This window comes from Canis lupus, chromosome 13, assembly GCF_048164855.1.
Source record: "Canis lupus baileyi chromosome 13, mCanLup2.hap1, whole genome shotgun sequence".
Taxonomy (NCBI): Eukaryota; Metazoa; Chordata; class Mammalia; order Carnivora; family Canidae; genus Canis; species Canis lupus.
In genome coordinates, this window is record NC_132850.1 from 24796170 (window position 1) to 24823291 (window position 27122).

Here is a 27122-nt window from a genome sequence, read left to right on the forward strand (position 1 = left end):
ATGGTTAGGCTTAAGACTCTCTCTCCCTTTGCCCCTCTCCCTTGCTTATTTTCTATAAATAAATAAACAAACAAACTTCTGGAATAAACCAATTTTGTTTGGTTTCTGTTAGCTTTGTTCAAATGTTTTTTTGATGTGTCACTTCCTTTGCGCTTTGGGGTTTCCATGTTTATATAGCCTCTGCTACTAACACATTTGAAAAAATGATTACTTGAATATTCAGTTTGATTCACCATGGTTAGCAGCTTTTAATGCAGTCACACTGACTGATCCATCATATCTGAAGTTTATCTTATAATCCTAGCTTTCCAGACTGTTATATAATGCAAACAACACTCCCTTTACCAATATTCTCCTCTGTGAATTACTAAGAATTTCTCCTTTGTTCTGATGGAACTAAGTGAACATGTTCATACTTTTGTTTAGACAGCTTTCTTCCTACATACCATATTTCATTTAGAGGCCTCTAGCATAGCTACATGCCGATTACTTTTCTTTCTTTGAGCTTATGAGCTAAATCTTTAAGATTTCAGAATCTTAGGACGTGGTCCAAAATTTCAAATTTGGTTCTTTGACACCATCATCACTCTACCATTGCTCCCAGTGGCATCTTTCTTTCTTTCTTTCTTTCTTTTTTTTTTTTTTTCTATTTCTATTCTCATTGGTAGAAGATAGAACATTGCCAGTGCCTATGTCTGAATTTTCCAGATCAAGACACTAAAATCATAACCATGAGAGGTGCTTCCTTAGTTTCTTCTGATGCATAAATCAGCATGATGAGGTAGTAGCCCCTGGATTTGATAAGTTTTCACAGTCTTCCCTTTATAACCAGGGATACAACTTCCAAGACAAAGATAGACCTGAGTCCATAGCCCTCAACCAAAGTACCAGTGTTACCATGTATCATATTCTTTTGGTAAATATATGGTTTCTTTCAACCTACTTGTTCTGTATTTTCTTCTTACTTACTCAACTCTTATTTCCAATAAAGATTTTCTATTTTTGGCTTCTCCAGGAGCTTTGATTCACCTTCAGCACAGCTTCTATATAGCACCAGACGTACAGATTTTTATCATTGTCCTCCTCATCAGTATTGTAGTCCCTAGCACGCTGCTGACTCTGGCTTTGTCTATACTGTATCTCTGTTGTTCTTTAGAGCAAAACAAAATTGCTCAGAGCTCAGAATTCTTCCTGGGGTGATGCCATGATCCCCAACAACTATTGTTAGTTTTCAACTTGGATGGAGTTGATCAGAAAGTAATTGTCATTGATTCCCTTTGTATCTGGTCTGACATAGAGCCACACAGTCATTGAAAATGGGTAATAAGGTTTCTAGAAGAATCTATAGTTTCCCAGACTTTAAATTATATCTTGGATACCTTGATTTTTAAAGAATATTGTTGGCAAAATTTCTGATTCAGTTACTGCCCATCAAAGTTAAATACAAAAGAAAAATAGAAAAACATCCATGAGAGAAAGGCAATTAAACATATTTTAAAAGGGAAAAGTAAATTATAGATCCTAAAATGAACATCTACATTGAAATGGGAATAAATAAAATTACTACATTAGCAAAATAAATATTTTAAAATAACTATCCTATTGTGAAATATACTGTAATTTATTTGAAATGACAATTTGGTAAGATTATAAACAGCTGTCAAATAAAAAAACAACAACAATGCTTTGGCATGTATACTTGATATTCAAAAAAGAATCCTCTTTTATATTCTTTCCTTATGCAGTAATTTTTTTACAGGTTAAGGAGTTTGTCTCCTGAGAAACAGAAATTCAAAGAGGATTTAATTCACCTGCTGAGTAACATTTAATCACACAGCTGGTTGGACATCAATTTCCCACGGCTTCTTATGCTTTGTATTTACATTATGGAAGTTGGGAGAGGTTTTTTTGAATATAATACATTTGTAAAATAAATATTATTCTCAGAAATTCTTTTGGTGCCAAGACAGGACAGTAAGGCTGGGAGTTGAAGCATTACTTGTTAAGCAATTATTCCTTTATTTGGAAACCTAAAGAAAGTATAAGAAATTCATATCATTCTGTTCAGCATTTACTGTTAGAGGTAGAAGCTAAATATTTTCCCAATAATTTAACTATAGTTCTAAGTTAAAGAGTAAAAGATGGAAAAAAGAAGATGCAATCACAAATAACCAATATGATGAAAAAAGATTTCAGAAGAAAAAATAAATATATAGGAAGACACACACAAGGCAGGTTTATATATCATCATTTTAGGAATTTTACAAATACTTTTTGTTTCAGACAATTATAAATATGTGTGTCTGTCCATACATCCATCTATCCCTCTATCCATCCCTCACCTATCTATGTACATATGTGAATATATTTACCTAGGGTCATTTCAAATGTACTTATCTATATTTTTATGCAATTGGTGACTGATGATAACTAACTAACACAATCCCTATTGCCCTATTCCATCCTGTCTCCTTACCTACATACTGTAGAGTTTGTTTGTGGAAAGCCATGTTAGCTCTAACCAAAGAAATCCTGTACTTTTTTCCCCCTGCACACGATAATTCTTCATTTTGACTGAAAAACGATATTTTGAATTTTTTTATAGGTATCTCAATTTTTTCAGGAGAAAAGCCTTTATAGATATCAGTCCCTTAAGTGGCAGTAGGCTCAGTGGCTTTAAAATGATTCTGAAACACTGACACTAGAATAAATTTCTCAGTTCTGCAAATTATGAAGACATTGTTTACTCATCAATAAATGAGAATAACAGTAATAACACTTGCCTCATAGGCCTTTGTGTCTATCACAGAGTCAGCATTAAATAAATTCTAGCTATTGTTATTCAGGGAAATTTAAAGGACTGTACGTTTTTCAATATTCTTCCCTTGTAGGTTTTGTCAAACATTATTCGGTTAAATTGAATTTACAGAGCTGACTGCAAAAGAAAGTTTGTCAGGTAGAAAAAAGAAGAAATGCCAAGATGAGAAATGAAATGAAAACCAGATGGACCGTCAGAAGTGACCAAAATGAGTGGCAGCGGAAAGTGAAACACATGCACACTTACGGAGCTGCCCAAGTCGGGCTTTTTCTTTTTTACCAAACAGACGTCCTATTGAAGACTTGATTCCCTTCTTCTTGGGGGCTTTGTGAAGAGAGTCTTGGCTGCTATTGGCACTGCCAAGCCCAAGGCTTTCTGGCTCAAGGGAGGCAGACAAACTACTGCAAAACACAAAAGAGAGCAGACTGCTCGTCCCACAAGGTACACAAGACTTGTTCCTTTATAAAGGGACAAACGGAAGAACACTTATTTTCTCCCTTTCCTCCCACATTTGCTCTTAAGCATATTGAAGTTTGGTTTCCTTGAGCCTCCAAATTTTCTCTAGAAAAGATTATTTTTGTTCTAAGTGTTTTTCCCTCTAGTTTTCATACAACCTCAAATGAATCAATGGACATAGGTTGGATTCTTAATTGGATGTTGAATGACCTTCTGTTATTTAGCATGGGACCCTCTCTCTATTTCCTTCTCAGTTTATGTTTTTTTTTTTTTTTTTGTCATAAACATAATGACCTCTGACAAGACATTTAAATTTAACTAACAATGACATTTAGGTGCTATTTCAGCCCACATCTTTACTGGGTTTTCTTCTACCTGTCTTTCTTTCAGTTGTGGAATCTAATTCATTTAATTTTAAATCATCTAGGTAGGAATTAAAAGCAAATTATCTTATACTCTCATGATCACTTCATGTTTTTTTCTTATAGCTCTCAGGTATTCTGTTAGGTACATGATAAACTGAAATGAAACCAAGCAGTTACTTGGGGTTCCATTTCTGGTCGATGTGGCCGACAATGTATTAATAGAAGAGGTTCAACATATATTGCTATCTATTCCATAGCTGTTAATTTGACAACACCATGATGAATTGCTTGACTTATTTATCCTAATAAAAGAGTTCACATTCTCTAAACTCTAAACCTCCAAACCGATAGCTTTCACATATTAAAATATAATTCACTCTTTTCTTGGAGGGTGAAAGCATATATTTTGAAACTGGAATGATTGTTTTTTTCCACATTAGAAATTAAAAATAAATAAGACAGAAAGAAAAAAATGCCTGCCAGCACAGAAAGCTCTATTTTCAGATATATTTGCTATAAAACACATACTATTTAGAAGATAGATTCTTACATAAAATATTAACGCTGAGTCATGTTCACTTATATCAATTACGTGTCTAGAGATGCTGCAATTGATAAGACTGTAAAAGACCATATATTTAAGATGTGAAAGGCACACTTAGATTTCTTTATACTATTAATAATTATAGAGATCTGCTTGTGATTTTGTAGGCAGACAGAAAGGACCATAGGATGAGTTATTATGAAAAATGAGTATTGGGCAGCCCCAGTAGTGCAGCGGTTTAGCGCCGCCTGCAGCCCGGGGCGTGGTCCTGGAGACCCGGGATCAGGTCCCACATCAGGCTCTCTGTGTGGTGCCTGCTTCTTCCTCTGCCTGTGTCTCTGCCTCTCTCTCTCTCTCTCTCTGTCTCTATGAATAAATAAAATAAAATCTTAAAAAAAAAAGAGTATTATCCCTTACTTTTTCTTTTAATATTTTGGCAAATATACTCTTTTTTTTCCCTTAAAAACTTCTGCCTGAGTAGCTGTTATAGCTGGCAGCACCAGCATCTGGAGGATGGTATACATACCTGTCTTGTAAAAGCAAATGAAATGCAATTATGGACTCTTCAGACCTCAATTATTCTTACCCTTAAACCAAATTTATAGTCCTTTCCTAGAATCCCTTATGCTTTTTGTTATTCTTCCTACTAAGTCCTTCCATTAGCCTGACTTGAATAAGAAATATCCACTAAATACAGGAAAGTTAATCTCATCTAAATTGGTTAGTAATCATAGCACAAATACACAGTTAGTTTTAAAACTAAAAGTTTGATCTCAGAATGCAAACTATTTTTTCACAACTGATGTTGAGCAGAGGGAGCTGGGCAATACTCTATTGGATAGTTAGAGCTCAAGTCAAATTTCTCATATAAATTTTAAGCAGTCTATTTGACAACCCTGAAGATAAAGAGGAATGGTTTCAGGAGAGCATGCCTTGTGCTGTGTGCTGGGAGATTCATACCTTCGGGCATCATTGTGGTAGGAGGAGGGAAGGGTGTGAGTCATCCTGACGGCTCTAGGGGTAGGGGGAGGAGAAGTTTCACATTTAATTGTTGCTTTATCCTCCCGACCATCTTCTTCCACCACTGCAATCTAGAAGCAAAAACAATACAATCAGATGAACTCTTTCTAGATCTCAACTGAAATTGGTGAAAATGGAGAATCATTAAACAAGACTATATGGGTAATTATAATACAAAAACAAAACCAAAAACTTGGTACAGATTGGTCTTACACATCTAAATCACATTATTGAAGAGTGTAGGTTTCGTAACTGTTTAAATGTGAAGACACTCTAGGTAGAAAAAAAAAAAAAAACAAGGACACATTGCACAAAAACATATTTCAGAGTAAATAAACACGATAGATCAATACCCAGGGACTATGAAAACCTATCCTGGAATCCATTTCAATATATCAGGAATGTAAATGCTTTACAAAAATTATTGAATTTGAGCTAATTCACTAAAAAGAAGCATGCAAAGTCAGGTTACCATTACATGGATATCTTTTAAGTAGATTTTGAAGTGAGATGAGAAGGTGGCAAAAATACAAATTTACCAGATAAACTGCATTAAATCAGGCTAATGCAATGTGTTCCAGACGTATAAAAAAATGAGTGGCAGTTTATTTGAAAAAAAAATCTTTCTAAAGTAAGGATTACAAAAGGTAAGAATATAATTCTTACAAATTGTTTCATTTCACTCTCTCTCATGGGAAGGGAAGGGATTTCTTTAAAGAATTTAGTTCAGAATCCAGAACAATTCAGGATACTATAGATTTTGTCAGAAAGAGACATCTAAAACTGCATTACAGTAAGACTTTTCAACAATCGAGTTGATTGTAAAGAGGTATTTTTTTACAACAACCCTGCATTTTTTTTTTCATGGCATCACTGCATTAAAATACATACACATAGAGAGAAGGATTGAGGAAAGCATAGTTAGAAGATACAGTTCTGGAAGTTCTGGGGACAAAAAAGTTAGCGATACGGCTATAGCAAAAATTTTACAGCTGTGTTCTCATCCTATGGCCACATAATGTCTTGGCTTTGTTTCTATGTTAAGCTCTTCCGCATAAATGTGTTTATACATGATATACGATGAAGACTTCATGCACTGGAGAAAGTTAATGAAATTGTTTGACTGGGCTTTTGTCATCCAAGCCTTGATAGCTTGTAAGAGTTTATGTAGGCACGTTTATAGGATTTCCTCTCTCCATTTCAATGAGCATAGTGCCACCAGAAGAATCTTTTTTTCAAGAACTACTTTCAGCATGATGTTAATACTATGGAATACTCTTTCTAAACCACAACTCATCTAAATTCATAAAATGCATTTCTGAAGTCTTCCTAATATGTGCTTATGTCTTCACAGTCCCAGGATTTAGCCATAATTGTTTCCTACGATTATTTCCGCTAAGCCTGACCTTTCTGCTTCCAGATTTTTTTCCCCGGCAACACCTACAATGCCTTATTCTCTCCACACTGCCAAACTAAACCAACTTCCCAAATACCAGATTTTAAAAACATCATACACAAACTGTCTGAATCATGCTTAGAACTTACACTGTATAAATAAAGTAGAGGAAAAAGGATTTCAATTCTGGTTTCTCTTATTTGTTAAATGACATGTGCTAATTGCTTACCTTCTCTAGGACAAAATTTCCTCATCAATAAAATGGATGTGATAATACTTATCTTAATGTGTTCTTTTGAAGGCAAGTGGAATCATACCAAGTAACTCCTTAGCCTGATATACAACAATTTTTAGTTTGTGGTCTTCTTTCCATGGCCTACCTTTCTTAACCATTTCTTCTGAATTCCCTGAGCCTGCATTTCTGTATGGGACCTTCCTTTGTAACTTTTTTTTCTTATATCCACTAAACTTCTTTTACATTCATCATCTACTCAGGTCTTTCTATATTCCCAATATAATTGTTTCAAGTGGTAGAGGAAGTCAAAGAGACAAATAATAAGAACTTTATGCAGGGTAAATTTGACAGTTGAGAACCAACTGGTGGTATCAAGGAGAAGATGCTCTAGGAAGATAGATGATAACTCAAGAAAAAAATTCCATCAATCTAAACCACACAACTATAATATAGATTTCTTTAATTTAAAAAAGACAAAAGAAAAACAAATAGTTTCCTGGTTCCTGACGTGTCTGGACATAGTCTGACTATCACATCTTGATGATGCTAAAAATAGATCTATGCACTGGATAGTGGGTTGAATCTCTGAAATCTTTCCCATCTGATATTTCATGAGTCTGAGCTCTGCTGTTCTCAATTATCTAACAAGATATCATATTGTGAATCAGAACTGGAGTCAATTTTGTTTCTCATTTCCAATATTTATTCCACTTATGTCACACCAAACAGGAAAGCAGTGTATTAATTATATTTTTAAATTTCTGTACTCTTGATGCTCTGGCATCTGGTGTCTTGCAGATCCAGAACAGAATGCTCCTCCCAGGGCCAGCTAATTGCTAGAGATAGCAAACTACTTCCCTGGAGTGTGCCTTGCATGTGCACATCAATCAGTCTGGACCCGTACACCAAGTCATATTCTCTATGGCTGTTACACTTCAGGAGGTAATATTCCTCTGCCTTAACCATTCCAGGCCAGGAAGCAGACAACCAGAGATGGCCTCTCTACCTACAGCCTCCCGACATGACTAAAACTAGTCAATCCTAAGCCTGCTCACCCTGCCTTGCCTTTCCAACAGAAACCACAATGAAACTTCTACTCATCTTCTCTTCTAGCTCTTTCTTCCTCAGGAGGACCTACGCTGGTACCTCCCTTTGCCTCTGCATAGCATGGCATGCCCCCTCCTCTTGGGAAGTGTAACAAGCTATCTTTTCATTGGCAGTGGTCTTCTCTTCTATTGGTCTCACATACCTGAATTCCAAAAGCCTACATTTAAAAATAAGCAACATTGTTCTAACATTGACAATAAACAATCTAATTCTAGGATATTTACACCAAATAATCTAATCATTACTCTAGAAAGCATAAACAATTTTATTTTGAGGTATTTGCTCTTATAATCATATTTATACAGTTCGATAATACTTAAATGCTTTTAATATTTTTTAAGGTTAATAAAATAGTTCAACTAAAGGGAATATCATTTTAAAGTTTTCATAGAAAAAAACAATATTCAACTAGTAATCATATAAAAGATATTTACAGTACCTTTCTCCGATGTTTCCTTAGATCACTTGGCTGTGATTGGCAATAATAAAAGCAACATAAAACAGAACTAATTAATGAGTACCATTTGACCATGTTAAAATTTAAATAGTATTCTATAACTTGACTGCTTTGTTTTTTCATTCTACTGTTTTCTAAATAAATGTCCTTAACCCTTATAAAAGGAACCCTCCTGAGAGTGACTACAGAGAGGGAACTTCTTAGATGGAATGGGTGGGGAGCATGTCTACATGATGAGGTCAAGTATATGTGCATGATATCTGACACATGGAACCCTAGGGAATATGAAGCATATATGGGGTGATCTAGCCAGAAATAAATATGGGATTATATCCTCCTAAGAAAACATAAGTGGGAATGAAGGAGATTATACATGAATGAAGAACCGATGCCCATATATGGAGTTTATAAACATTCTCTTTTGCCCTATCTATGCAGAGTCTTGGTCCTTGATGCTGTTCCTCACATATCTCATGTTTCCTGGCATCCTAACAAATCTCTCATTCCCAAATGCCAAAAGCTCTGGCTTCAGTATAACATGTTTTTAAGGCTGCTGTTTTCTTGTCAATGTGCTTTTACAGAATTTTTTAAAAAGTTAATTCTTTCTGATTTCAGATGAACCTTATTTACATATTATCTTTGTTAATTTTGCTTGTGTAAGTAAAATAATTTTATTCCATTTTAGTTACATTTACATTTATATATTTTTTATGTTATTGAAAAATTGTATGATTTATTCCACTCGATATTCTAACTAGATATTGGTAGTTTTGTTCTTTATGCTTACAGATTTGTGGTGAACTGAAAGTAAATAAAAGCACATTCTATAATCAGGACAAATAACAATTCTTGCAAAACATATAAACAAACACAATATGAAGGAATATAATATCTTTTCAGTCTCTGCTTTTCTGTCCCTAAAATTTTTCACTTTTCTCTGAATATGCAAACACAGATTACATCCAACAAAATTATGCCCACCAATATTTTCTCCAGGTAAAAGAAAATCTGCTTGTCTTTCACTGTAGCAGTGGTGAATTTAACGATAAAGTTTTATTATGTGATAAGGACTTCTTGGATTTCATTTCTTGTTTTTCTGAGTCAGATATGGGACATTTTAAGTACTTTTTTTTACCTTCAGGAAATGCTTTAAATATGTTTAAGTACTCTAATTACAATACAATAATCTTCATTTACCACTGATTTATTTATGACTAACTGCTCAAAAATGCATGAAAGCTGTGGCATCTTTTTCATATATATACAAACATCATGTCTAAATGATTAGAAATACATTATTTTATTAGTATAAAATAATAACACTACTAAGGGTTATGATACTAATGTTTACGGAAATACTTTTAAAAGAGCAAAACACTATGTTGCAAAAATGTAAGGAAGAACAGCAGGACAGAAATAATAATAATAATAATAATAATAATAATAATAATAATAATAAAGCTTCCTTGCCTTGAATGCTAAATTAATTGCTCTGTGCTACAAGATTCTTACTGTAGCTTTGATAATAAGCAAGTCATCAATACATGTAGCAAATATCAACAGAAACTAAGCCAGAGACAATACCCTGTTTAGTTAATAAAGTCAGATTGATGGTTCCTAGATTTCTATAATAAGCAAATTATAATGTAGCTCAGTATACTGGGTACATCTTAGTACATTGGCTAAAAGTTGGTGCTGTGTCTAGGTGGGGTCAGTTCTGATTAGATGTCCTTTCTCCTGACTGGGCATTGTCTATGATGTCTATTTTAAAAATATTTTAATATCAAGTCTGGAAATGAGCACAGAATAGAGGACTCAATGACTTAAGAAAGTAAATGTTTCCTTTTTTTTTTTTAATTTTGTCATTTCTCTCTTATATAAGTTGACTTTATTGTATGGAAGTCCATAATCGTAAAGAGTTTAAATATGAAAAATGCTGCCACACCATAAAAATAGTTTTCTGTTTCAATTCTCAATTGTAAAATTGAAGAAAAAACATATTTAATTTACATGCAAACAAATTTTGTGAAAATAAAATTTAAAAAAGAATCCATAAGGTACTTTTCCCTAGAAGTGAGAGTATTTTATATACATATAAAATGTCTTGGGCAGCCCAGGTGGCTCAGCGGTTTAGTGCCTGCCTTCCGCCCAAGGCATGATCCTGGAGACCTGGGATCGAGTCCCACATCGGGCTCCCTGCATGGAGCCTGCTTCTCCCTCTACCTGTGTCTCTGCCTCTCTCTCTGTGTCTCTCATGAATAAATAAATAAAATCTTTTTAAAAAATAAAATGTCTTTATAAATATGTGCATATATGTGCATTTATATAAATCAATTCCAATGAAAAGAATTTTTACAATTTATTAGCTATAATACACATTATTGCAACATATTTATGCAAGATATCATTTAGAAAATGAATTAAGTTTTTTGTTCAGATGTTCTACATACATACAGAAAAACACAGATATAGATATTGTGACACATTTATAGTAGCTTCACAGCCTTTAGGCTATATTTAGAAACACTATATACACTTCATATTCTTCCGTAGTATCATTAATTTCTCCTCCATTTGTTATATTTTTGCTAGTTTTACAGTGTATAATATAAACTATTATTTCATTGATTTGTTTTTAGTTAATTTCTATCCTCAAACTCATTTTTAGTTAAAATTTTATTGTTTTAATAGTATAGTTTTAATATTCACTATAAAAATAGAATTTTGCCTCCAAAAATAGTTCAGAATATTTAAGTCTTCATTACTGTCATTTAAATATATACCCAAGTAATTACAAAAAAGGGACAGAATAGTACATGCTTTTGTGTCAGTAAATTTGAAGAAAAATCTGGTTCCACTTATTGTGTTGAACATGAGCTATTCACTCACGCTCTCAGATCCTAGGTACCTCTACTCATTGTTGCAGTGATACCCTCAGACTTATAGATGTTATCATCAGAATTAAGTGACTAAACATTATACCATTTAGTAGTCATTCCCATCATTTTTTCTAAAGGTGTCTCTATATTATTTCTAGCAAAGGGCACTATGATTTTCTCTCAGTTAGGTTCAGGGTACCTCCTAATTTAGGTTTCCAACTTTTAATCCCAAATATAAAAATAAATGACATAAAGAATTAAAGAATAAAGAAGGGTAAACATGTCGACATGAAATTCTAAAACAAAATTAGGAAATTGCACTATTATTTTTGATGGTTTTTCTTATTAAAATTATATTATCTATATTTAAAATGTTAACTTTACATGTTGTTCTATTGAACCAAATATACTAATTTTTTTGTGATTTATTGCATTAAAAATAAAATACCCAGTCACAATTTATTTCATCAAGATATCATCAGTAAAAATTTACTTAATACTTTAAGTCATTCTGCTGTGATATTTAGATTGCTGCTCTTCTATTTACTTATCATGTGACCTTAGAAAAGGACACCTTTGTAGGCTACATTTGCTCATCTCATAATGGGATTAATAGTTGCACCTACTACATATGGATGCTGTGAAAAAAAAGAAAAAAACATAAAAACCAAAGAAGGTCCTTAGAATAAACACCCAGTAAGTATCAGCTAATGAACCATTAAACCTAATGGGGGCAAATATTCTGTGTACATCATCATACCAGTGTCATGACTCCCATCCGATCCATTTCCCTGGCAGGACTCCGAGGGGTGAGCTTTGGCGTTGAGTGTCCACTCGGAGGAGATGAACTGGCCAGCGAAGAAGCTGTAACCGAGGCAGTGATGGTGGTACCTGGGTGGACCCTTGCTAAATTCAGGCCTTCCAGGCTCACACTAGCCACTCTATTCTCAATTTCTTCAGCGCGTAACTCCGTAGATTCTTTTTCTTCCTGAATTAGCCTGAAAGATACAGCTTAATTTGGATCCATTTCATGCTGCTAAGATAGTAATTGGAATTCACATAAATAAATGAGTAAATAACCCTGTGAACATTTTACATCCTTTTCTTGAAGGCAGTATAACTTTCAATAAATTCTGGAGACTTTCTGGCTGAAATTTAGAAAATCCTTTGTTTTTTCAAATGATGTACAATTACTCCCCACTTTTAGTTTAACTCTTTCTGTACTACCTCTTGCTAAAACTTTTTTTTTTCTCACCTGCTAACGCTTTTAAAACCTTGCCTGCCTAGATCATTTCTTTTTTTTTTTTTAATTTTTTTTTAATTTTTTTTAACTTTTATTTATTTATGATAGTCACAGAGAGAGAGAGAGAGAGAGAGGCAGAGACACAGGCAGAGGGAGAAGCAGGCTCCATGCACCGGGAGCCCGATGTGGGATTCGATCCTGGGTCTCCAGGATCGTGCCCTGGGCCAAAGGCAGGCGCCAAACCGCTGCGCCACCCAGGGATCCCCTGCCTAGATCATTTCTGCTGCTAATCCTTTTTTTTTTCTGCCACTCATCCTAATCTTACAGCTGAAATGAGGTGTCATTGAATGAAAATTTTAGAAACTCAGGTCCCAACAAAGATTTTGAATTTTACCTCCTACCTGATGAAAAAGTACAGTTGACAGAACCTTCAATGAATGGTCATTCATAATTATCATTTGGTCAAATAAAACTTTGAGACTTTTTTTTTAATGCTACCTACTTAGTCAAGTCAACTAAAAAATAAGCAGCAGGCAATGTAATACTATGGAGATGATCTATCCATAGGTAGATAGACACATGCATACATAATTAAAGAAATTGTTTTAACTGTTGCTATTAATCCTTTTTGAGACGACAAAGCACTAATTACTCTTCTTTAAGGAGACGCTTCAAGAATATATATAAATTAGCTATTACAAAGATGCAAAGAACAAAGAGCTTCAGTTGGGTTGCAATATGTTATTTTTTTAATAATATCTTATTTAAGTTGAGTGTATACACATTTTGTATATGGTTATAATGAAACTATGTACCAGTAGTTGATTTAAGAAATCGAGATTAGTAACCTCCTCTTAGTTTCCTCTTAACCACAAATGGCTTATTGTGATCTCCTATGATATATAGTCCTTAATTCTAAGGTTATGATCATGGCAAAGTTTTCTTTCTGCATATTCACTTTGGAAACCAGTCTTGTAGTTTCTTATAAAACTAAATATACTCTTACCATATCATCCAGTAATTATGTTCCTTGGTATTTACCTAAAGGAGCTGAAAACTTATATCCACACAAAAAGCAGCATACAGATGTTTATAGCAATTTTATACGTAATTGACAAAACGTGAGAGCAATCAAGACCTCCTTTAGTAGGTGAAGGGATAAACTGTGGTTTATACCGACAATGGAATATTATTCAGGGCTAAAAAGAAGTGAGCTATCAAGCCATGAAAAGAGATGGAAAAACATTAAATGCATAAGACTGAGCAAAAGAAGCCGATCTAAACAGGCCACATACTATATGATTCCAGGTCTATGATACTCTGGGAAAGGCAAAATTATGGGTGCAGTAAAAAGATCAGTGGTTGTCAGTGATCAGGGTGGGGGAAGGGATGAATATGCAGAGCACAGACGGTTTTTATGGCAGTGAAAATGCTCTGTATGACACCATAATGTTGGAATCTTGTCATGCATTTTCCACACCCGCAGTATGTACACCATCAAGAGTTAACTGTAATGTAAACAATGGAATTTGGGTAATTATTATGTGTCAGTAAAGGTGCACCACTTTTAATAAACTACTGTGGTTAAAGGTGTTAACAGTAAGAGATGCTTTGCATGTGTGAGGTCAGAGCATAGATGGGAAATCTCTCTACTTTGCATGAACTCTCAACTTTGCATGAACCTTAAACTGCTCGAAAACTTGAGTCAAAAAATACTGAGGCACATTTATTCTAAATTATAAGTTCAGTTTCACAGAGAATGTGAACTGTAGGGTGCCTGGGTGGTTCAGTGGGTTAAGTGTCTGCCTTTGGCTCAGGTCATGATCCTGGGGTCCTGGGATGGAGCCTTGCGCTGGGCTCCTTGCTCAGTGGGGAGTCTGCTAGTCCCTCTTCCTCTGCCCCCAACCCCCACTCCTGCTCTCTCTCTTGCTCTCCCTCTCTCTCTCAAATAAATAAAATATTTTTAAAAAGAATATGAATTCTCTTACTTTGAAGTTTATTTTCATGGATGCACTTTAAGTTCACCCAAAGATCAGAATCCCAAGGGAAGGCTTAATCAGGTAACATAGCACATTATTAATGCTTTAAACACATTCCAATGGAAAAACCACCTCCTCTTAAAATAAAAGAAAATAAACTTTGTATTTTAAGATGATTGGTGGGAAATGACTTTCAGAAGAAATGTTTTTTCTATAAATAAATTGTAGTTATGAACTCTAGGCATTGTATTAATCATAAAGGAGAGTCAAATCTAGAGAGATAAGCTGAGTAAGAAGTAGACTGAAGTTTAATTAAACAGGAAATCCAATGCTACCTATATGTTCAGTTTATTTAGAAAAATAAATGACAATCCATTGATCTTTAGAGTTCTGATGTAGAGAAAGAAAGAAAGAAAGAGAAAGAAGAAAGAAAGAAAGAAAGAAAGAAAGAAAGAAAGAAAGAAAGAAAGAAAAAGAAAGAGAGAAAGAAAGAGAGAAAGAAAGAAAGAAAGAAAGAAAGAAAGAAAGAAAAAGAAAGAAAGAAAAAGAAAGAAGAAAAAGAAAGAAAGAAATTAGATTTCCTCTGAAATATCCTAATGTGTTGGGAAGAGAGTCCCATATAAATCCTACAAAAGGATGAAATAATAAATAAGACCACAAAAGTAAGGCACCCCAAATAGTAGCTATCTATAGACGCACAGATTAACAAGCAGGGCAGTGGCAGATGAAGTAATTTGATCCCTTTCTTTAAGGGAGAATTAGTAAATTAGGAAACCAGCTAGGAGGATTTTTTTTTTTTTAATGGTTAAAATAGTTCGTGAAAGAAGAAAAATCTTAACCAGAAATAAATTCTAGTTAGTGTTAGTAGTTTTCATGAAAATACTGTCACGGTTTTTACGAAGATGCTTATTTCTTTTTCTATATTAAGTTTTTAAATTTTAATTCCAGTATAGTTAACATATAGTGTTCTATTAGTTTCAGATGTACAACATAGTGATTCACCAGCTCTACACCGTACTCAGTGCGCATCATGAGGAGCGTGCTCTTCTAACCCATCACGTAGTTCACTTATCACTCCACCCACTTCCCCTCTGATAATCATCAGTTTGTTCTCTACAGTTAAGCCTCTGTTTCTTGGTTTGCCTCCCATTTTCCCCTCTGCTCCTTTGTTTTGCTTAGTTTCCCTTTGCCCATTGTTTTTTTTTTCCCATAAATTCCACATATGACTGAAATCATACAGTATTTGTCCTTCTCTGATTGACTTATTTCACTTAGCTTATACACTCTAGCTCCATCCACGTTGTTGCAAATGGCAAGATTTTGTTCATTTTTTTTTTTTTTTTGAGAGAGAGAAAGACCGTGCACGCAGGTGCACATACAAATGAGGGAGGATGAGGGTCAGAAGGAGAGGGAAAATATTTTTATGTTGTACACCTGCAACATATTTCTTTCTTTTAAAAAAAATTTAATTTAAATTCAATTTAATTAACATATAGTGTATTATTAGTTCCAGAGGCAGAATTTAGTGATTCATCAGTTGCATACAACACTCAGAGCTCATTATTTCAAGTGCCCTCCTTAATGCCCAGTTACCTCATCCCACCCCCATTCCCCCAGGCCCTCAGCGCCCCCCCCCCCCACTCCCAGCAAGAAAATGTTAAGCAGGCTCCATGCAGAGCCTGAGGCAGGGCTCAATCTCCCCACACTGAGATTATGACCTGAGCCAAAATCAAGAGTGAGATGCTTAACAGACTGAGCCACCCAAGTGCCCCAAGATTTCATTCTTTTTATGGCCGAATAATTCTCCATTGTATGTATACATCACTTCTTTATCCATTCATCTATTGATGGACCCTTGGGGTCTTTCCATCGTCTGGTCACTATACATAATGCTGAAATAAACAGAGGGGTGCATGTATCCCTTTGCATTAGTATTTTGGTAATTTGGGGTAAATAGCGTTGTGATAATGGATCTTAGGGTAGTTCTATTTTTAACTTTTTGAGGAACCTCCATAATGTTTTCCACAGGGGCATCACCAGTTTGCATCCCCACCAATTCACAAGGCTTCCTTTTACTCCACATCCTCACCAACACTTGCTATTCCTTGTGTTTTTGTTTTTAGCCATTCTGACAGGTATGAAGTGGTACCTCATTGTGCTTTTGATTTGCATTTCCCAGATTAGTGAAGTTGGGCATCTTTTCATGTGCCTACTGCCCATCTGTATGTCTTCTTTGGAAAAATATCTGTTCAGGTCTTCTGCCCATTTTTAAAAATTGAATTACTTATTTTTGGGGTGTTGAGTTATATAAATTTTTAACGTATTTTGGATGCTAACTCTTTATTGGATATGTCATTTGCAAATATCTTCTCCCATTCTGTAGGTTGTCTTTTAGCTCTGTTGATTGTTTCCTTCACTGTGCAGAAATTTTTTCTTTTGATGTAGTCCCAATAGTTCATTTTTGCTTTTGCTTCCCTTGCCTCAGGAGACCTATCTAGAAAAATGTTGCTATGTTTGATGTCAGAAATCACTGCCTATGCTCTCTAGTAGGAGTTTTAGGTTTTCAGGTCTCACATTTAGATCTTTAATCTATTTTGAATTTATTTTTATGTATGGTGTAAAAAAGTGGTCCCGTTTCATTCTTTTTTTTTTTTTTTTAATTTATTTATGATAGTCACACAGAGAGAGAGAGAGACAGAGACAGAGACACAGGCAGAGGGAGAAGCTGGCTCCATGCACCGGGAGCCCGACGTGGGATTCGATCCCGGGTCTCCAGGATCGTGCCCTGGGCCAAAGGCAGGCACTATACCGCTGCGCCACCTAGGGATCCCCCGTTTCATTCTTTTGCAGGTAGCTGTCCAGTTTTCCCAACTCCATTCGTTGAAGAGACTTTCTCATTGGATATTCTTTCCTCCTCGGTTGAAGATTAACTGACCATATACTTGTGAGTTTAGTTCTGTGTTTTCTATTCTGTTCCATTGAAAATGTGCCTATTTTTATGCCAGAACCATACTGTTTCAATTACTAAAGCCTTGTAATATAACTGTGATACTTCCAGTTTTGATTTTCTTTTTTCAAGACTGCTTTGGCTATTCGGGGTCTATCAGGGTTCCATACAAATTTTAAGACAGTTTTTTCTGGTTTTGTGAAAAATATTGTTGGTATTTTGACAGGGATTGCATTAAATCTATAGATTGCTTTGAGTAGTATAGACATTTTAACAATATTTGTTCTTCTAATCCATGAACATGGAATGTCTTTGTATTTCTTGCATTGTCTTTAATTTCTTCCATCAACATTTGATAGTTTTCAGAGTAGAGGTCTTTTACCTCCTTAAGTTTATCCCTACCTATTTTATTATTTTTTAGTGCAGTTACAAATGGGATTTTTTTCTCAGTGTCTCTTTCTGCTGCTTCATTATTAGTGTATAGGAATTCAACAGATTTATGTACATTGATTTTGTATTTTGTCACCTTAATTCATTTATCAGTTCTAGCAGTTTTTTTTTTTTTTTGCTTATTTATTTATTTATTTATTTATTTATTTATTTATTTATTGGTGGAGTATTAGCGTTTTCTATGTATGGTATCATGTCATCTGCAATTAATGAAAGTTTTAGTTCTTCCTTGACAATTTGGATGTTTTCCCTTTCTTTTTGTTGTCTAATTGCTATGGCTAGCACTTCCAGTGCTATGTTGAATAAAAGTGGTGAGGGTGGACATCCTTGTGTTTTTCCTGATCTTAAGGGAAAAGCTCTCAGTTTTTCATGACTGAGTATGATGTTTGTTGTGGATTTTTCATGTAAAGGTTTTAGAGGTATGTTCCCTCTAAATCTACTTTGTTGAGGGCATTTATCATGAATGGATATTATACCTTGTCAAATGCTTTTTCTTCATACATTGAAATGACCATATGGTTTTTATCCTTTTTTTTAAATTGATGTGATATATTATATTGATTGATTTCTAAATATAGAACCACTTTAGCATTCTAGGAATAAATCCCGCTTGATTGCATGGTATGATTTTTTTAATGTATCGTTGGATTTGGTTTGCTAGTATTTTGTTGAGGATGTTTGCATCTGTATTCATTAGAGATATTGGCCTACAGTTCTCTCTCTCTGTTGTGATATCTGTATGTGGTTATGGTATCAGGGTGGTACTAGCCTCAGAATGGATTTGGGGGTGCCTGGGAAGATCAGTGGTTGAGCATCTGCCTTTGGCTCAGGTCATGATCCCAGAGTACAGGGATTCAGTCCTACATCAGACTCCCTGCTGGGAGCCTGCTTCTCCTTCTGCCTGTGTCTCTGTCTGTGTCTCTCATGAATAAAATAAAATCTTAAACAAATAAAAACGAATGGATTTGGAAATTTTCCTTTCTTATGTATTTTTTTGGAATAGTTTGTAAAGAATAGGTATTATCTTTTCTTTAAATGTTTGGTAGAATTCACCCATGAAGCCATCTGGTCCTGGACTTTTGTTTTTTGGGAGTTTTTTAATTACTGATTCAATTGCATTGCTGATTATCGGTCTGTTCAAATTTTTCTATTTCTTCCTGCTTCAGTTTTGGTAGGTTATATGTTTCTAGGAATTTATCCATTTCTTCAAGGTTGTCCAATTTGTTGACATACAATTTTTCATACATATAATATTCTCTTACAATTGTTTGTATTTCTATGGTGTTGAATGTTATTTCTTCTCTTTCATTTGTGATTTTGTTTATTTGGGCCTTTTTTTTATGAGTCTGGCTAGAGGTTTATCAATTTTGTTGATCTTTGAAAAAAAAACAACTCTTGGTTACATTGATCTGTTCTATTGGTTTTTGTTTGTCTGTTTTTATATTCTATATCACTTATTTCTGCTCTAATTTTTATTATTTCATTCCTTCTACTGGTTTTGAATTTTGTTTGTTCTTTTCCTAGATCCTTTAGGTGTAAAGTTAGATTTTTGAGATTTTCTCTTGCTTCTTGAGGTAGGACTGCATTAGTATAAACTTTCCTCTTAGAATTGCTTTTGCTGCATCCCAAAGATTTTGGACCATTGTGTTTTCATTTTGATTTGTTTCTGTGTAATTTTTTATTTCTTCTTTAATTTCTCCACTAATTTTTAATTTAGTAGCATGTTATTTAACTGCCATGTATTTGTGCTCTTTCTAGGTTTTTCTTTTGGCTGATTTCTACTTTCATAGTGTTGTGGTAAAAAAAGATGCATCGTATGGCTTTGATCTTTTTGAATTTGTTGATTTGTTTTGTGGTTTAATATGTGATCTCCTCTGGAGAATGTTCCATATGCACCAAAAAAAAATGTGTATTCTGTTGTTTTAGGATGGAATGTTCTGAATATATCTGTTAAATCCAGCTGGTCCAGTGTGTCATTCAAAGCTACTGTTTCCTTCTTGATTTTCTGTTTGGATGATCCATCCATTGAGTTAAGTTCAAGTCCCCTCTATTATCATATTACTATAGTTTAGTTTCTTTATGTTTATTATTAACTGTTTTACATATCTGGGTGCTCCTGTCTTGGGTGCATATTTATAATTGTTATATCTTCTTGTAGGATTTTCTCCTTTATTTATTATATAGTGTCTTTGTCTCTTGTTAATAGTCTTTGCCTTAAAGTCAAGTCAATTTTTCTGATGTAAGTATTGCTACCCTGGTTTCCCTTGACATCCAGTTGCAAGATAAATATTCCTCCATTTCTTCACTTTCTTCAGTGATACACTTGGATTCCTCTCTCTTTATTCTTTGCATACCCATTACTGATTTCTGATTTGTGGTTACCATTAGAAGTCTATATTAAGTTGATAGTTACTTATGTTTGAACCCATTCTTAATTCACTTCACACCACATTTTAGGTATATGGTGTCATATTTTACATCCTTTTATTTTGTGAGTCCCACAACTAATTTTTACAGATATATTCTACCTTTATTTGTGGAATTTTTTCTTCCAGTCTTCAGATCATTTTCTGGATTATTTACACTGGTAGGAGTCTTACCTTGTTGTATCCATGGGATGAGGTGAGTTTATGGTCCTCCTACTCCACCATCTTCCCCTGCTGTCCAAGGTGCCTATTTCTTTTGAATATTTCTATATACTTGAATTGTATGTACTTCTTAATTTCTTACAAATTAAAAACTATATTAAATACATTATTAGGGTCAGCAAGGAAACATATAAAAGGGTATGAACTTAATTAGTCAAGGCCAAGATTATAACTGGGCTTTACTATCCTAATCTAAGAAAGTTGAGTTCGGAGGGACATACATTGTTACTGAAGGTGTGTGTATATATTTTCAGTGAAAACAAAATCACAGAGATACATACTTGATTTCAAAACTATCCAGTGTGTCAAATCAGCTCCATAGCATTAAAAAGTGTGATTCAGTTTGAATTTATGTTCTGTATTATTTTTTCTATTTATACTAATCAAATATTCAGGAAACACTTATTATTTATCAAGAAAAGTATCATGATGTGGATATAAAACGTGAGAAAAACAAGATACAATTCTTGTTTTTACATAATTTAAAATCTAATGAAGGTAAGGGACTGACGGACAGTAAAATGAACTGAAGGACAAAACATGGGATGGCGGTTATGTTCATGGTAGGAGTAAAGAGGGTGAAAAATTAGGGCATGATGGTGTGGAATGAGGAGAATGTTCCAGAAAAAAGGGACAGTAACCACAAAGGAGAGAGCAAGGAACATTTAAAGAATTGGAAGTCATGTATAATGGAACATGGAATCAGGTAGGTGGTAATGCTGAGGAAGGTGGGGCATTGTAGACAATATGGAATATTTTGTTCTTTGTCTTAAGAGCAACTGAAGCGTCTGTAAAAAGGTAACTTTACATAAGCACATTTGTAAAAAGTCTTCTCTTGCTGCAGTGTTACTCAGCATTAGATGGGAATCCAGACACCATGAGGAAACCAGGAAGAAAGTACTGTCATCTACATGAGAACCTATTATAATTTGCAATAGGCTAATGATAGTAGAGAACTGTATAGATGTGAATCATATTAGGACGCCAGCAGATTTAGCTAGAGTCAGAAAAACAAACCATGGCTCAAAATAGTGAAAACTATTCATCCTTTGAGAAAAAACTAGTTAGGATTAGTTTCCCAATACTTGGAAGACTGTAAATCCACCAGACACAGTTAGGTTCTTCACTGGGATTAGTAAAGTCAATGATAAAAAAAAAAAAAAAAAAAAAGACTACTAATGTCATTAGGATTTAAGAAAGTATATATTAAGTTAAAATTGGAAATTATCAACGTTTCTCAATGTTTGAATTGTTTACTTGTACAACTTCAACTTGATAATGTAATAATCTACTCTTTGGAAACCATCTGTTATCCAGTGTGGTGATAAGTGTATTTTTTCGCATCTAGTATGAAATAATTCAGTCCTAGTTAATTTCACTCTGATGTCTAAATACTTTTAAAGAGCTACCCGCACATTAATCACATGTTATTTAGTACCTTTATGACAATGTTAAATGTACCTTAGGAAGGTACCTTATTATCATAAATATCATTTAAATAATAAATTTTAATGTAAAAAGTGCCTTCAAATTCATCAGAGAATATTTTATCTTTATTCTTTTACATTGCTCTAATATCATTAGTTGGCATATGTTTCATGTATGTTCCTTATAAAAACTGTCCTAATTTTATACAGGACATGTACAGATAACCTGGGAATATTATGAAAATGCATTTTGATTCAGTAGGTACAGTGTGAGTATGAGATTCTGCAGTTCCAATAAGTTCTCAGATGATGCCAGTGCCTCTGGTCTAATTATGACATTTTTAGTATCAAGGTCTTCTAACCCCTTAAAAAAAAATTGAACTCACCGGATTTCTTTGTTGATGGCATCTAATTGTTCCTGAAGCATCATGGCTAGAGTCTGGGCATCAGAATGACCACTTGGGGAGAGAAGATCCATTGAACTAAAAATAGTTTCTCTGTCATCATCATCAATATCAGACATTTCTGTGTCACTTTCAAAAGGGTGGCTGCTTAGCACTCCAATTTGCTGAGTTCTATTCCACTCATGATCTCCAAGAGATTTCACCTGTGTGGTAAATATAAGAGTAATTATCCTATGTATCATACTGCTCATTATCAAAGCACTATTCTGAAAAATATCAACAAAAGGCACACATGCCTTTATAATTAACCTAGGAAAAAAGTTGATTATTACCATTTTAATGTATTATTTTTATAAAATATTTCATTGGCATCTGAAGTAATTGGCAGAAATTGTTAGCATGAACATCAAGAATTTTCACAGGAATGATGATGATAACCTTAAGTATGATTTCCAGTTCAACCCCAACTCAACATTTAAAGCATCTATGTCTGAAACATTTTTCCTTCTTTCCAAATATAACAATCTGTATTCACTTGTATTGAGGCATTTCCATCTCTTTTACTAATTAGTCTTACTTACACGTTCTTATTATAGGCTGATACTACAAATATTATCACACAAGTCATATAATAATTCTCTTCCCAACCCTCATTTACATAGATTCTTACAAAGTATAATTAAAATAATATTGAAAAGTGATTTAATTTCATCTCCACTGCTCTGATCACTTAAATGGTTCACTGATTTTTTTTTAAGCCCAAGGCACACTAATTTATAGGACTATGGTTTTTTATTTGATATAATAAATCCCTCATGTGAATGAAAATCTTTTTTTTTTTTTTTTTTGTAAGTAATCTCTACACTCCATGTGGGGCTAAAAGTTATGACCCAGAGATCAAGAGTTGCATGTTCTACTGACTGAGCCAGCCAGGTGCCCCGATACAAATCCTCAGTAACCTATCTGCCAGTGTCTTTCAAAGCTGGGATCTGAGGATAGGGGCGGAAGGGATGTGAGAGAGGACCTAGAGTTTTTTGCATTTTAAAAAATTGGTTTTTATTTTTGTGGTGATGTAAAATGATTTTTGGTGGGGGACCACATGATATTTCCCAGAGTACTTATTTAATATTTAAGGACCTGAATTAGCATTTGTTACAAATTGTTTTGGTACCAAGCAGCACTAATTTATTTATCATCTAAAAATGAGAAAAGAACTAAGATGGACTTCATTTATTCTTCATTTTTTCACTTCTTATTCATTCATTTAAGAGATATTGAATGCCTGCTATGAGGGATGACACAGGTACCAATTAAAAAACATAGGGTATCAAGAACCTGTGTACAAATAAGGACAAGTAGGTTATATAGTATTCAACAGATAAAGGTGGTTGGGAAGAACAAACAATACTTAAGTCACAAAGGAACTAAATTACTTCTCTGTAAAATTCAACTATAAATTGACAATATACATAGCTTACAAACTGATTGAATAAAGACTCGCACCTGAGTTTATCATGAAGAGTTCTCTATAACACTTTCAATAGTTTATGTACAGTTTCTTCAAAGTTTTATTAAAATAGTAATTATAATTAAAATATTTAATCCATTTTAATTGACAATATGAAAATCACTGTGTAAGTCAAGCCAAGCAAAAGTCCATTTGTTTAGCAATACAGCATAAGGGATTAAAAAAAACCGTGGAATTTGAAACCACATAAATAGAGGTTCAAGTTTTGACTCTATCACTTTGCTGGCTGTATAATGTTGAACACTTAAAATTTCTGAGCTTCATTTTTTTCTATGTCTGAAGCTAGTATAAAAATAGCGCCAAATTCATAAGGTTATGTGGACACACCTGGGAAGGCTTAGTTCAACTTCTGGCACCTAGCAGCGGTTTTACATAAGTTATAAAAATATGTCATGTGTCACACTTGAAACTAAAATTTCTAGCGTTTTGAATTCTCTCATATTAAAATTCTATCCAAGATGGAGCAGTATATTTACTTAGAATCATCAAAGACTTGAAATAAAAAAAAAAATAACCTTTGCCTCATCTCTTCGTACACCCATGCGGCCTCTCCTGGGTCTTCTTATTACTTTAGTTGTCCTGTAATCAGACTGGCTGTCCACAAGGGAACCAACGGAATACCGCAACTCAGCTGAGGTGTCTAGATGAGTTCTAGAAAAAGGAAAAAAATAAAAAAGGCAATATGCAATGTAACTAATCTCAAAACTTAAACTTCCCAGAAAATCACTATCATTTGCTTAAATAAAGCATAAACTCTCAAGAAAAAAGAAAAAAAATTCAAGGAATTGTCATGACTCTTTAAGATCTCTTCTGAGGCTTGTGTCAGAAATTCTGGTCCCAGGTCCATTCTTGAAAGTTAAGTGGATTTTCTGTTTAGAATATAAAAAAGAAAACCCTGCCTATTCATTAATTATCATTTTCAACTGTGGTAGTAAAATGAGATGTGTTAAGACTGACAACTAAGATCCATTGGCTTCAATTCTGGCAATACTCTTTAGTTCAACTACTTAGTGTACAGATCAATATATGTTGTTTATTGTTGTACCTGTTGTAAATATTCCCTACTAATCTAACAGTAAAATGTGTATACTTTAGGGGTTCTAGAATTCTCTATTTTTCAGAGTTCTACTATGGAAATTAATAAAATACTTAAAATCAGATTGACTCAAGGTTAATAAACTTATTTTTAAATAAAATAGGATTTCAGCTTTTGATAAGACAATAACGAAAAATCTTTTGATAAGCACATTTGAGTCTGAAATCTGCTCAGAGATGAAGTAGTTGGAAAATTCCAACTGAAAAATACTATCACACTGATTTTCAATAACCATGATAATAAAGTATACTGTAATCAAAGTGTAATAAAGGTTTCCCTAGACAAATTATTTCTATATAGATTTACAACAAATTCAGCTTATTGCTATAATAATGATGATAACAGTGACAGCTTGATGTCCTATAAAATGATCAATTGTCAGTAGAAAATATGCTTAATGCTGTATTTTCTCTGGAACTGGGGCTCCTGATGATCTACGCTCTTTCTATTAGTTCTCTGTGGAAAAAGTAAAGGAAAAAAACCAAACAATTCCAAATGATTGGCAAGATTAGAAAAGGGTAGGTAGAAGGGAGAAAAAATAAGTGGGAAATATCAGAAAGGGAGACAGAATATGAAAGATTCCTAACTCTGAGAAACAAACTAGGGGTGGTGGAAGGGGAGGTGGGCGGGGTTGGGGGTGACTGGGTGGTGGGCACTTGACGGGATGAGCACTGGGTGTTATTCTGTATGTTGACAAATTGAACACCAATAAAAAATAAATTTATTAACACCCCCCTCCAAAAAAAAGAAGAGAAAAGGGTAGGTAAAGTCTAGTTTCTGCAACAGTAGAAGACATTGACTTAACTGATGGAAATCCTTGTTTTGTCAAATAGAACTTTAAAGCAAATGAACTAAGAAATCATCCACTAAGCAGAGGACAGATATTGTTTTTTTTTTATAGAGGTGAACTTGAAATTTAATCAAGCAAACTGGTTTTATTATGGATTAGTCATATATAAAAACTAACGAACCAGGTCATACTCATAAATAGGCCTCTATAACAGAGCCTATGTTTTATGAAGACAAAGGCCAGACTTTTAGTCACCACTGTATGCTTAAGGGGGTATTCCTAGCATAAATAAACACTTGATAAATACTGGTAAGATAATGAATCAATGAAATTAATTATAATACAGTCTAAACTATCTACTTCAGAATATTCTGGGTACCTTTTGCCTGTCACTGTTTGGGTAGTGTCTTTATGGTCATCAGAGTGGAGATTCTAAAATTATAACTCATCATCCTAGGAGTATCATTTTCTTGTTTTCTCTCTCAACTCCAGGCCATTTATAAAAACATGAACCAAAATGCAAATCTGCTCCTATTGACACAGCACTTAAAACTCTTCAATGGCCTTTTACAAGGCCCTCCACAATCTAGAACTCTCCTACTTTCTAGCTTCACTTCTAGTTACTGCCTCCTGTCTCTCTCCATCTAGCCATATTGACTTCTTTTCAATTTCTCAAACAACTCACACTTTCCTCTGATCCCGAGCCTTTGAACATACTGTCCTTTCTGCTGCAAATAGTCTTCACGAATTTAAGTGTTTAACATTTTTAATGTCTCAGATTAAAATTCCTGTTGTCTTATACTACTGTAGCCCCTGGTATTCCCTTTACTGTAATAGTCCTCATAGTATCTCTGTATTTCCCATTTGAAACATGTATTCATCATCACTATTACCACTATATCCCCATTGCACAGTTTCTTGCAAGTAGAAAGTGCTTAATTGATCTTGAAAGAACAAAGACCTGAACCAACATCAACTGTAGAGGAGCTCATTGCTTATACTTCATCTAAAGCCATTACTTCTCACCTGTCTCCTTTTATTCAGCTCTGTGAGCCACTTTACTAACAGAAATCAGAGGCAATATTTCCATATATTTCAACTTTTAAATAATTTTCGGTGTACAATATTTAGTCACTTGGAGGTCAAAGTTACAATATAGTCACTGGTTCTTTTAGACAAGAACCTGTGCAGTTTCCTCACCTGAATCTTCTGTTACTCTTGCATATAACCTCACCAAAGAACTTCCATAGACAAATCAAGTCTGAATTTTCTTAAAGAACATCTTTTATCCATCTCTCTGCTTCCTGCTATATCTTCCATTGTCCCTTCCAAT

General features: G+C 34.1%; 1 protein-coding gene across 19 annotated transcripts in view; it reads right to left on the bottom strand.

The window, feature by feature from the left end:
- PPFIA2 (PTPRF interacting protein alpha 2) overlaps nt 1-27122 on the bottom strand; it is a 468314-nt gene that overhangs the window by 64194 nt on the left and 376998 nt on the right. For all 19 annotated transcript variants that reach the window (XM_072772907.1, XM_072772923.1, XM_072772912.1 and 16 more), the window contains 6 exons: nt 24419-24554; nt 22358-22578; nt 12038-12275; nt 8381-8410; nt 5144-5274; nt 3065-3219 (listed from right to left, as the gene is read on the bottom strand). In XM_072772907.1, coding sequence (XP_072629008.1) covers nt 3065-3219; nt 5144-5274; nt 8381-8410; nt 12038-12275; nt 22358-22578; nt 24419-24554 — 911 coding nt within the window. The remainder of the gene's footprint in view (nt 1-3064; nt 3220-5143; nt 5275-8380; nt 8411-12037; nt 12276-22357; nt 22579-24418; nt 24555-27122) is intronic.